Below are 12,092 nucleotides of genomic sequence, written 5' to 3'. Positions count from 1 at the left end.
TTTGTAATTTTATAAAGGAAGAAGGTTATGAGATAGTTTTAGAAGACACTTATTTCGGGCAAACAATGCAAAACTTTCATAAACGTGTCAATGGACACAGAGCCTGTTTTAAAGTAGAGGATCGTAATAAATCAGCCCTTTCGATTCATGCCTATGAACATCACAGTGACATTTTTACTATTGACAACTATAAATTTGCCATTTTGAAAGAATGTAACCCCAGGGGATTAAATGGAGAGGAATTTAGGTATATTGAGAAGTATAGAACTAATTGCTTGGGTTTAAATAGATGCAAAGTTGAAAGATAAGGTTCTTAGTTTTTAATTCTTCTTTTTTGAAGCTTCATTTTTGAAGCTATATTTTTGTGTAGTTCATCTCCATTTACCTTGTGTATTTTATTTAGGTTATTTGATTCTCGATTGTTTTGAGGCATTTTAGATCTACGTATATTTAGTACTAATAAAACTAACCAACTTAATTCCTTTGTAGCTAATGATGTAATTCAACGAAGTATACACTACATTTGCGTGTTTCACTGTCTAGCCCACCAACCATAATAACCGGCTTATAGCCGGCTTATAGCCGGCTTATAACCACTTTCGATACCTAAACGGCTAATAGCCGCCTTATAACCGGCTAATAGCCGTTTTCACTGAATTTCTTATAGCCGGCTCCTGACTATCGTTCAGTACGATGTAGTTGAGTTAATATCTTATAACCGGCTTATAACCACTTTTAATACCAAAACGGCTAATAGCAGGCTTATAACCGGCTAATAGCCGTCGCTCAACAACAAATGTAAGCGGCTACTAACCGGCTATAAGCCGGCTTATAGCCGGCTATAAAAATTGTAGCCGGCTATAAGCCGGCTTATAGCCGGTTAGTAGCCGGCTTATAGCCGGTCGGTGATCTACCAACTGGCCAAATTGTATAATTAGAATATTTAAATTGTATGATGACTCGTTTTTCATTGATCCAATGATATATAGTTCAGTCCGAATCCGATGATAGAAATTACAATTGACTGAAATTAAAAAGTTGTCATACCCTAAACATGTGTTGGCAGTGGAATAATTTTGGAAAAAAATTCAACGGACTTTAACTCGGACGGACCTTAAACGGACGGACTTTATTTGAACGGACATTAAGATGAACGCTAGGACCTCCAGCGTTCAATTAATGTCCGTTCAAATAAGGTCCGTTCAAATAAGGTCCGATAAGGTAATTACAATACATAGTAGTCGGGTGCCGCACTCGGTTTCAGCATTCAGTAGTTGGTTGAATAACTCTTAGTCATTAGTCTGATTATTGTTACTGTTAGTTGATAGCTAGATATCAACTGTCTGTAAAATGGCTTTGTGACTTAATAAACCCACATGTTTGATGTTCGTACGTTTTAATTACTTCTGATTGTCATACAGTCGTTTTATTCGGTAAAGATCAAAAATACAAGGAATATAGAACGTTCAGAAAGCAAGATCTAGCATTTGACATTGTGAATTGAGGCATTTTTAATTCAAAAATTTGTATCTTCAATTTGTCCAATGGACGGGTTCCTCTCGACGCGTGCCTGATATTTTTATGTGTTATTTATATATTTTTGTAACAATACACACATTATTAACTCACCTGTGAACTGGCAGGAAATGCCTGCTAATTAGAAGCTATATTTACATGTATATCACACGTGTGAAATATATTATTACTATTCACACTATAACTACCTATAACGTACAACTTTTCAACAAAGAAATGTGCCTTTCACTTTCACTTGTCCAGTTGTTCCAGTTAACCTTTCGTCAGATTAATTTCTCGTTCGTATTTTGATTCTTACTTTTTTAAATACGGTACAAACTTAACAGCCTTCAGGTGCAGGGTCAACGTATTATTTGACACTGCAAACAAATCGACATTTGTTTGCAGAGAGTGCCGCCATAGTGCCGCGACAGTGCCGCGACAGTGCCATCGGGATCCGGATGTATGACCAAATGTTTATAATAATTATAGGTAAAAGCGGTTAAATTAGATTCAGCTTAACTATTCGTCTGCTGCAGTTCAACTTACATTCTTCAGTTTCTGGTTCACGAATTCCACTTTGAATTCCACATTTGATGTTAATAGATCGAATCTTATACATCACGTACATATAGCCTTTATATAATTGGTGCAGTTAAGTGAAACTATGCCTTGATATGGCCTGCAAAGAGCACATTCTCTCCATTCCATGTATAGTGTATACACCTATACTTCTTACACCAAATTACGAGTAAGTCACAAGCACTGCGTTGTATTTGTAACTCGGCTCTCCTGGTTTATACATCTTCTGTATATCCGCAGTCCACACATTCGATATATAATATGCAGTGTCTATATTAAGTAAGCACATTTATATATTTCTTGCAGTTAAGACTTGAAGTCAACATAACATTAACATCGTATATTTAATGATATGTCAGATAATAGATATCGAGTTTTCAGTTTAACGCCTTTCGCTTTTGTGTAGGTTGTAGTAATTAGAGTTCTGTAATCGCTGCAAAGTTGATTTGATTTGACGCCACACTCCACACTCATAGGGCACATTGTATTATCTAGCAGTGGTGAGTGGTCTAGTTTTGTGGCTTATTACAGCGTGTATATACATGAGTACATTGTACAACTTACCTCAGTCCGCAGCATTATCTTGCTTCCTCTTGTCCCACTTTGACAGATTAGTGTCTACTGCAGTTTAACATTTCATTAGTTAGTATATATTATAGCCCGTTTGTTAGTTGTATATATAACATATTATCTTTTGACTTAGTCTAAGTATTACAAGTTGTTTTCAGTGTTTAGATGGTTTAGTAGTTAGTACGCTACTGTTAGTTAGGGCCACACACCGCCTGTAATATTAAGTCATTACAATTTACTGACGTGAATTTGGCAGTGAGCCAGAACAGGAAACTGTTCCGCTAATGCTGAAATAATTAGACTCTGAAATGCCGCTTGACTTTCTGTCATGATCATTGTGTGAGATCAGATGAGGCATCTTCTAAGCACCCAAATATTGTACGGTATGCACATTGCACAGGGCACTATGCAGCTATATAGCTACACATTGCACAGTGCACAGTGCACTATGCAGCTAGTTACTCGGTGAGTATAGGTATCTGAGTAGCTGTATAAAAAAGGTCTTAATTTAGAGATCAGCTTTCCCCTATAGGTATATAATCTATAGCCAGATATTTTCATCTAACAGAGAACAACAGAGCCGTGTTGAGTTTCTTCAAAACTCTGCTGTCATACTTGTTGTGTTAAAAACCTACATATAATAGTGTTGTCGGACGAAATTAACTTCTGAGATCACTGAACATTACAGTGTAATTTACAACCTCTCGTCATTGCTATATGATGTGTATTTGCTCATTAGCTTATGAGATTACTGAAAAATCTAAATTCCAGTGCAACTTTAACCCTTATAGTAGTAGTCCCTACATATGTTTAAACCATTTCTTGGAATTTTGATTTTATTGGTCTCTCTCTCTTTTATTTGACACATCTACCTACTATATAATATATAAATACCATTATGAACAACCCTGCGGGACTACACACCTGACAAATTGTCTGCTATCCTACACGGCTTCCTCTCTCCCCCTTAGATTATATAACACAGTTCACACGATCCCTTACATTCACCATATTTAGCTCTCTGTTGAAGTGGAGGTTTTAATATCATTTTATCCCTCTCATGCGGATCGCCTGATCATTATACGGTTTACATGATTATTACATCGTTATATAATATTATAATGCTCCTGCTGCTGTACAATTTGATTCGTCGTGATTCTGTGAATTTCAGTGACAGTTAATATATTTTGTAATAGTATCAAATTACTGTGATTGTAAATCACGATCGTTATGCTGATTAGTTTCTTCAATGTTTTACTTGCTCAGTAATAGTATGATATAATCTAATCTCATTAGAGAATATGTTTGTGTAATGTATTACAATATGGCAGCATATGTGTATATTGTTTGAATAGTTTTTGTATTTATGGCGGCAAATTCGCTGGAAAAGCTTTCAAAACGTACCGGGGCTTTTCCTTCCATACATTTATTTCATCATGTTTATTTTAGTATCATGACTGTGCTTTAGATTTAGTTTTGGGACGTTTATGTACCGTTAGTTTGTTAGCATAATTTTAGCTGGATAACATTTTGTGTCGTCCTATAATGCCCGATCTCATCCTAACTTAATATTTTCCTTATTATGTTAAGGATATATTCTCAATCTGCCACATGTCTTATACCTATATAAATGACTAATGACACCCTAATGGGGGGGGGGGGGGGGGGGCTCGGTTAGCGAAGCGAGCCGACGCGTCCAACCCAGCTGCGTAGCAAGCGAAGCGAGCAAGCTCCGGCAGGGGCCCTGGGGGCGGAAAATTTTGAGAAATAGGGTGTTTTAGACGACATTTGGCATTAAAGAAATTTGTAGGACAGCAATAAACTGGGACTGAAAAGAATCAAGTACTCACGTAAATTTGGTAACTTCACAACAGCAATCTGCATTTTCCAATCAGAATTCAGACATCACAATAATACAAAGTTGGGGATCCAAAGTTACAATATTAGTACTGTGGTACTACTGCTCTTTAATTTTTCGCTGGAAATTAAGCACTAAGCTAATGCCAAAATGTCTTACCAGTCCCTACCGAACACAGTACTTGCCACATTGAATGGAATAAGTACATGTATAGTGGGATTTGGGAATAATTTACGAAATACTGAAGTCAATTGCCTGCCGTTTAAACAGTATACATGACAGACTGCAGTCATAAACACAGCCCAGTTACCAGGCGACCATGGGGACTAGGTTCAATTTTTCCGGGGGGGGGGGGGCAGTAGCCCTTCTGCCCCCCCCCCTCCCCCCCCCTGGCTACGTGCCTGGTCTTGGTATGTAGTTTGTTTTTTATTCTAGCGTGTGTAATAGTCTGTAACCATTTAAAGGAAGCAGAATTGTAAGTTAATTTTCTCGTCCTATAGACCTTGGCCTTCTCAACCATTGTTCCATATTGGTTTTAAATCGTGCTCTCTGATAAAAAATTTTAGATTAGATTAGATTAAGAATAATTATAACATAAACATCATCACTAGTTTTAAACATTCTTCCAGATTTCTTCATTACCAGAACTGTGAACATTTCACAGCCTTTGTCATTAAAAAACAAAGTTTAATTGTCATAATCAAGACGATCACTACTCCATGGAGTAGTGATCGTCTTGATTATGACAATTAAACTTTGTATATATATATGCATATATTACAATTATGTATTAAATTGATATATTATTTACATCTCGTCCACCCTATTCGCCTTTACTGGCTCATCACTCATTGGCCAATACGTTCATTTTCGCAAGATAATTTTTAATAAATTACGACAAAGAATGTCGTAATAATGTTGAGAAAAATACAAAAGAAATCAGAGAATCTTAACTCTTTAGGCTGCTGACTGCTGATTATCCGCCAACCCAAACTTTCATGAGAGCAGTGATGAGGGGTCTGTCTTATTGTAACACCCTGTATTTGTAAATGGAAAGTCTGAATCCTGTATCCGTGTTTCCAGCAAATCAATAAGTATGCGAATCTATCTGCGAATCTACCTGCGAATCTATCTGCGAATCTATCTGCAGTGTTTTGACAACAATTGAGTTCGCAACACCCAAACTTTCTCTCCCGATCATGGCACAGTATTGATCACCGACCAGACTGGCAAACAGAACTGTACCTGCTACACAGACTAGCACCAGTACACCTGGACTGGCAAACAGAACTGTACCTGCTACACAGACTAGCACCAGTACACCTGGACTGGCAAACAGAACTGGCGCACAGATACTTTGTACTTTTTCGATAAACCAAAACATATAACAGCACAATCAATATAATAATATATATTAATTAATATTAATATCTCGCTATAAGCTCACTTATCTGAACTATGTGTTATATCCGGCGATATTCCTCAGTTTCTATTGTACTAACACCTCTTTGTGGTTGCTCCTTTATTCTGGTGAGGTTTGCCCTTAATCCCTCCATTGTGAAGCTTCATCACATGCATCGTCTATCTTGATGTCTTCTTTGTTTCCCCTGACATTGCAAGAATAGAATTTGAATACCAGGCAAATGTGTTTTTAAACTTACCTGTTGTATTTTACCTTTAGCCATTCTGCAGTTGATTATTTAGTGTCGAGCTAGCTTAGTTGAATTAGTAGCTCCCTCCACCGATCATCATCATCATGCGTACTAAAAATCTGATCAACTCTCTGTACATTAAAAAGAGGACTAATGTGAAAGAGGTCGACGCGGGCTGGGTCTCAAGAGAAGAGAAGAAGAAACAGGAGAAGATACAAAGCCACATGGCCACGGAGAGCAAGAAACTCAAGTTCCAGGTGGTCACATACAATGTTGCGGAGCTGGCTAAACCTGACGGGGCTGACTTAACTTCCATACTAGCTCTTGAGGACAAACCAGATGTTATATCCATCGGGTGAGTCGCACAGATATTAGGCTCACCCACAATTAACTCTGTAGAATTAGTATCTTTCGATTTTTATGAACAGCATCTTTTTGCTAGGCAGTTTCTTTTCATCAGATGTTAATCAACAATTTAGAATCCCATTCTAGTGACTTAATGTAATTCCACTCAGGTTGGAAGAGTCAGGAGATTTTGATTTTATACCAGACGAGGAGCACAAACAAGACCCCTGGTGCAAAAAGTTTGATTCCCTTCTCTGGGGGCGTGGTTATTACGTTGTTGCCCTTACTTCGGTCTTTCAGGTTGATATTTTCTGCAATCCATAGTCCATACTTGAAATTTGAAGGCGTGTACAAGTTTTAAACACTTATAAAATATCATATCGTGCCCCCGAACATAGGTCACACAATCTCGGGCGATAATTATACAGGGTAGGCCCAAATATAACATTATATTGATCTCAAATCTCTACTAAAGATAAAGTTGCGAGTATACATCAAGAAAGAGCACATGCGGGCAGTCAGTCACGTGGAAGCAACTACCTCAAAGAGTGGCTTCGTCGGTAGGTCGTACCTTATTCGAGTTTAAAGGGTTTATTCTTATTTTCTTGGATTCTTTTAAAAATTATTATTCCGATTTAAATCGGCTGAATGGCACGTCCAAATTCCTTATAACCACAAATTTTTGAACAGGTGGAGTGTCGAACATTTTCAAAGGAGCAGCAACGATCAGGTTTCGTCTCTACGGTAAACATGTCGCCTTCATCAACTGCCACCTCACTGCCTTTGATGCCAGGATACTCGACAGGAATACAGAATACTGGCAGTTCTTCGCTGAACAGGTATGCATTATGTGTTTCCTAAACCACTCGCCCAATTGAACATAAAAAGCTTCTTTATTTCTCAACCTATAGATATTTCTCGTAGATATTTCCCGTAGCAACTAGCAACAAGAGAACTAGCAACAACTATAGCAACAACTATAGCAACAACTACTAGTAACTATAGCAACAAGAGTTAATGTTCCCTCCAGGAGTTCGCAGACCCACAGTGCGAGGAATTGTACCAACACGACTATGTGATCTGGTCGGGAGATCTCAACTACAGGGTAGCCTTTGACAACCTGGAAACTAGGAAGATGGTTGCAGATGGTAGACATCTAGAACTTGTCCAGTACGATCAGCTGAAAACACAGCAGAAAGAGGGATTAGCCTTCGTGGGATTTGAGGAGGGAGAAATCACCTTCCCTCCATCCTACAAGTTTGATATGGGTTAGTTGTGGCTATCTTACTATTACAAAGTTACAAGTAGCCACTAGTAACTACTTGACACTAGTGGTTAGTTGTGGTAAACCCAATCAGCATTTTTATTTGTATTATATAAATGTGTAATTGTGTAATGCAATTATGATTGTGATTTAACTAACTAATCAGGAACGGATATTTTTGATAGTAGTAAAAAGCAAAGAGTACCGTCCTGGTGTGACAGAGTTCTCTTTAGGACAAAGGTAGGCAAAAATATATTTATTAAATACCGTACCGCAATTTACGATTTTAAAAACTTAGATTTTAACTCGCCGTGTCGCATGTAACTGTTATGCACTCTCTATAAGTTAATCCTGTTAAAAAACTGTTATGCACTCTCTATAAGTTAATCCTGTTAAAAAGCTGTAAAATAAGCCAGATTGAAAAGTGATTAGAAGGCCCTTTTAACGAACCTGTGCTAAAAGTGGTGAGACTTATTGCAATGGGTCTCAAGATTAAAAGATTTTCAGTTCAGTACAATTAATTTCAGGGAGATCGAGAGATAGCAGCGAACACTGTAAACTGGGATCCGACATTAAAGAATTTGAGTGATTCAGACAGTGAATCGGAAGAGATCTCCAAGAAAAGTGACCTGGTGTCACCAAAACCAGCGAATAAATCCAAAAAGTCGCGCACACTTTTCAAAAAGAAGGTATTTTCAAAGATAATCAGTCAGTGTCCACGTTACTTATTCTCATAATCTCACTATGCATATTCTCATAATCTCACTATGCATATTCTCATAATCTCACTATGCATATTCTCATAATCTCACTATGCATATTCTCATAATCTCACTATGCATATTCTCATAATCTCACTATGCATATTCTCATAATCTCACTATGCATATTATTATTCTCATAATGTAAGTTTTTCTCACAATCTACCCAAAAATCAGCTAATATTGGTCACGGTTAAGTGTTGAACAGTAGCAATAATGTTGTATTCTAAACATCGATATTTTGGTAACCAGGAAACTTGTTAATATATTTATCTGGTAAACAAACTTACGTGTGTTATAACGTAACTAGATTAACCATTTAAAATGGCTGTTTCGCAAAATAAGTGATACAAAAATGTTGTGTCAGGTGATGAGGAAGAAAGACCACTGTCTCCGATCGGAAGAGATGAGAAGGAAGACCCTGGGTGTTCTACGTATGATGCACTTGACAAGCTCTGCAAAGGCTGATGCCCAGGCCAAGATAGAGTTAAAGTTCGGGGATTTTAATGACAGTGAACAATTCCAGGTTGGTCTAGGGAAAGCAAGGCTTTACTTTTATTTAAACTGACATTTATTAGCCAATGTTAACGTGTGTATCATTAATTTCTGAACAAGCCCAGCTTACCTTTTTACAGGAACTGTTAACGAAGATAGATAACGAGAGTAAGAAAGTAACCCCTTCAATCGAAGTGATATCCTACAAAAGCTACCCAGAGATCAAGATATCAGACCACAAACCTGTAGCAGCCCTACTGAACGTCGTCATGCCCTCCAGCCAAGGTATCCGACAGTTGGAAATGGAACCACAACACGCCACATGGTTTAAGAAGAAATCCATGAAGATCCACATAAAACACCTAGGTATATCAGGTAAGATAAGCCCTGCAAGCTGTGGTCACTGGGTTGGACTCTACAAGAAAGGGTGGGTTAACAAGTCTACCTACTTTACCTCTGCGTACGTCCAGAAGAAGAACAAACCAAAAGGGGGATATGATCTAAAAGCTAAGTTTGGGACTAGGGCTCACCCTGGTGAGGGGGACGCTATTGAAGCGGTGTACTTCATGTCTAAAGACGCTTCGGAACCTGCTGCTGTTATACAAGTTAAATGTGGATATTTTGTGTGATCAATGTTAACAGCTGACTGACCCTTAGAGAATAAAGATTTTCGAACTTTGTGGCCCGTCAGGAGTGGGGTTTTATCTAATTTCAGTTGGAAATATTTCATATGTTAATAGAATGTCGTTATAAATTAACGAGTTGTTGAAGTGCAAACTGGTACTGGTACTATCATTCATCAAGAATACGATATTTTGTGAGAATCAAGGCAAGGCTATATTTAGGGACAGATATTGGCATTGCTTCTGTTTGACGGCCATTAAGCTAGCCATATAACTGTATCTACAGTGTAGTCTCATATATAACTCGACCGATATAGAAATATATTCAGCGGTGACGTGACCTATTTATCGTCCACAAAGATCACATTTGATAAAGCTATCTCGGTTAGGCATCAAACTTAAGTCAAAGTTTTAAAATATTCATAGATTTAGTTGAATCGCCAACAATTAGCGTCAATGCAGTTTATATGTTTTACGGTTAATATAATTTACGGTTAATGTAATATGCATGGTTCGTCAAATTTAATATTCGTTAAAAGAATGATAATTCAGATCTCGATTACCGTTTGAAAAAATACGAAATTCAGCAAGTCTTCGAAATTTTAACTATATTGGGGAATTGATCCCGTCGGCATTGCATTGATCCTGAGACATGAATTTGATAATTAAGCATGATATGGTAAAGCATGCTACAATATATCTTTAGAGTTACTATTTACAGTCATTAATCTCCACTTATACATTTAATTCACCAAACTAATGTATAACAAAAGAATACTGGCGAAGGTTTGATGAATTACAATTACTAGTCCACCATGGCGAATTTGCAAATTGTGTGCTACACCACTATCAGAATTTACAACATGATGCTTGCTTTGGCATCAAGTTCGTGCGATTTGTCATTGGGTTTTTATGCTTAAAGTTTTATTTTGAATTTAATTGACTGAAGTTTATAATACTTTGATATAAAGGAGCAAAAGAATGTTTCCACTTATATGAAATTACTTGATTTTTATTGTTTTGCACAACATGAACAACTGAATTAAACAGGAATTGAATAATATGTATATGAATTTATGCACTATGCGGTATGGTTCATTAAGGTAGTATATGGCCTAATTTCCATACCCAATTCGAAAACATCCATTGTCAAAACAGTATAGTTATAAGGCACATTATAATTTGAGTCTGTTATGGAAGAATAATTAAAACTGAAACCATGAGTCTTATACACAAGTTACAGTAGTATCTTCGTCATTGAATATCGATATCAATTTAAACGGATATCATCGATAATATAACTCAATATACATGCAGGAGCTGATGAAGCTTCAGATCATGTTTAAGTTATCATACTGCACATAATATTCGCTGCATCAAGTTAAATAGTTTCATATGCTGCAGAAAAGTGCCGGCGAATATTAGAATTTGATGGAGTGATCATGACTTACTCGGGGTATCTTGACATTATTAAATAAATACTTGTTAAATACTAGCGTTATTACTAAACTAAAACTCAGAGTTCGGGCTATCTTGAAATCTACCGTGTTTCTTGCAGTTTAACAGTTAACACGTGCTGCATACTTCGAGTTCCAACTTACGAAGGAAATTTTGATTTTGATCTCATTAAACAGTCTACCCAGCTAACTTATTTACTAATATTATGTTAAAGTCATATATTAACATAATATACTCAATATATGATATAGTCATATATTGCTATAATTAGCAACATGTCTGTTAATAATATTTATTTATTTTGTGATTTTGTGGCCAATTTTGTATTTCATCATACTGGTCAAAACGCCATAGAAGCATTCTACCCAGCCAAAAACGTTTCAATGGTTTATCTCTCACTGTTTTTGCGGAAAGCCGTGCTAATGTTTCTGTAACGTATGGAATTGTTTCATTTTATTGGCAATCTATAATGTTGGTCATGGGAGCACACTGGAGGGCCATATAAGCAGTATAAGATTGGAAATATGACCGATATAACCAATATATCTCATTCGTCAGCGGAGTTTTATGAATATCGCACGTATTTGTGACCGTCTATCATTGGCGGGATATTGTTCAATACCCCCAGTCACCAGTCACGAGAGCCAGAACGCGAGATTAAACTTGACTTTGAGTGTTCCTTGTTCCTCAGATAATATTTAAGTGCTAAAATGGTCCTCGAGGGCTTTTAATTTGTCACGAGGATTGTTCCCCAACCTGTCGGATGTATATATTTATATGATGGGGTGGCTGGTGTCGGTTAAAGGTTGTCGGTTATATTATATTAGCACGGCAATTAATGTTAAGTCAGTTTACCAACATGAGAGTGAGATAAAGTTTGTCGTCAGCTCGATTCTGCCTATTTATTCTGCTTATTATTTTTGTCTCGTATATAAATATTACCGAAATCAGACTTTTGTGACTGCCTTG

At 37.0% G+C, this 12,092-nt stretch overlaps 1 protein-coding gene across 1 annotated transcript; it reads left to right on the top strand.

Annotated features, from left to right (window-relative positions):
* Window positions 1-6,226: 6,226 nt before the first annotated feature.
* LOC134816751 (uncharacterized) lies at window positions 6,227-10,666 on the top strand. Its single transcript, XM_063825743.1, has 9 exons — window positions 6,227-6,532; window positions 6,693-6,822; window positions 6,998-7,082; window positions 7,213-7,361; window positions 7,553-7,790; window positions 7,953-8,026; window positions 8,314-8,475; window positions 8,915-9,073; window positions 9,183-10,666. The coding sequence occupies exons 1-9, from the start codon at window positions 6,282-6,284 to the stop codon at window positions 9,669-9,671; spliced, it is 1,737 nt and encodes a 578-aa protein (XP_063681813.1). The 5' UTR covers window positions 6,227-6,281; the 3' UTR covers window positions 9,672-10,666.
* The last annotated feature ends 1,426 nt before the right edge of the window (window positions 10,667-12,092 follow it).

This window comes from Bolinopsis microptera, chromosome 6 (genome assembly GCF_026151205.1).
Source record: "Bolinopsis microptera isolate Bmic1 chromosome 6, MBARI_Bmic_1.0, whole genome shotgun sequence".
Taxonomy (NCBI): domain Eukaryota; kingdom Metazoa; phylum Ctenophora; class Tentaculata; order Lobata; family Bolinopsidae; genus Bolinopsis; species Bolinopsis microptera.
The sequence above is the reverse complement of the archived record's forward strand: the minus strand, read 5'-3'. Positions and strand labels throughout refer to the sequence as shown.

Bases quoted from the DNA above. Each gene is read 5' to 3' on its own strand.
- LOC134816751 (XM_063825743.1), top strand. From the start codon at position 6,282: ATGCGTACTAAAAATCTGATCAACTCTCTGTACATTAAAAAGAGGACT. The intron at 7,791-7,952 runs GTTAGTTGTGGC...CTAACTAATCAG, and splicing joins ATCCTACAAGTTTGATATGG to GAACGGATATTTTTGATAGT. The intron at 8,476-8,914 runs GTATTTTCAAAG...ATGTTGTGTCAG, and splicing joins GCACACTTTTCAAAAAGAAG to GTGATGAGGAAGAAAGACCA.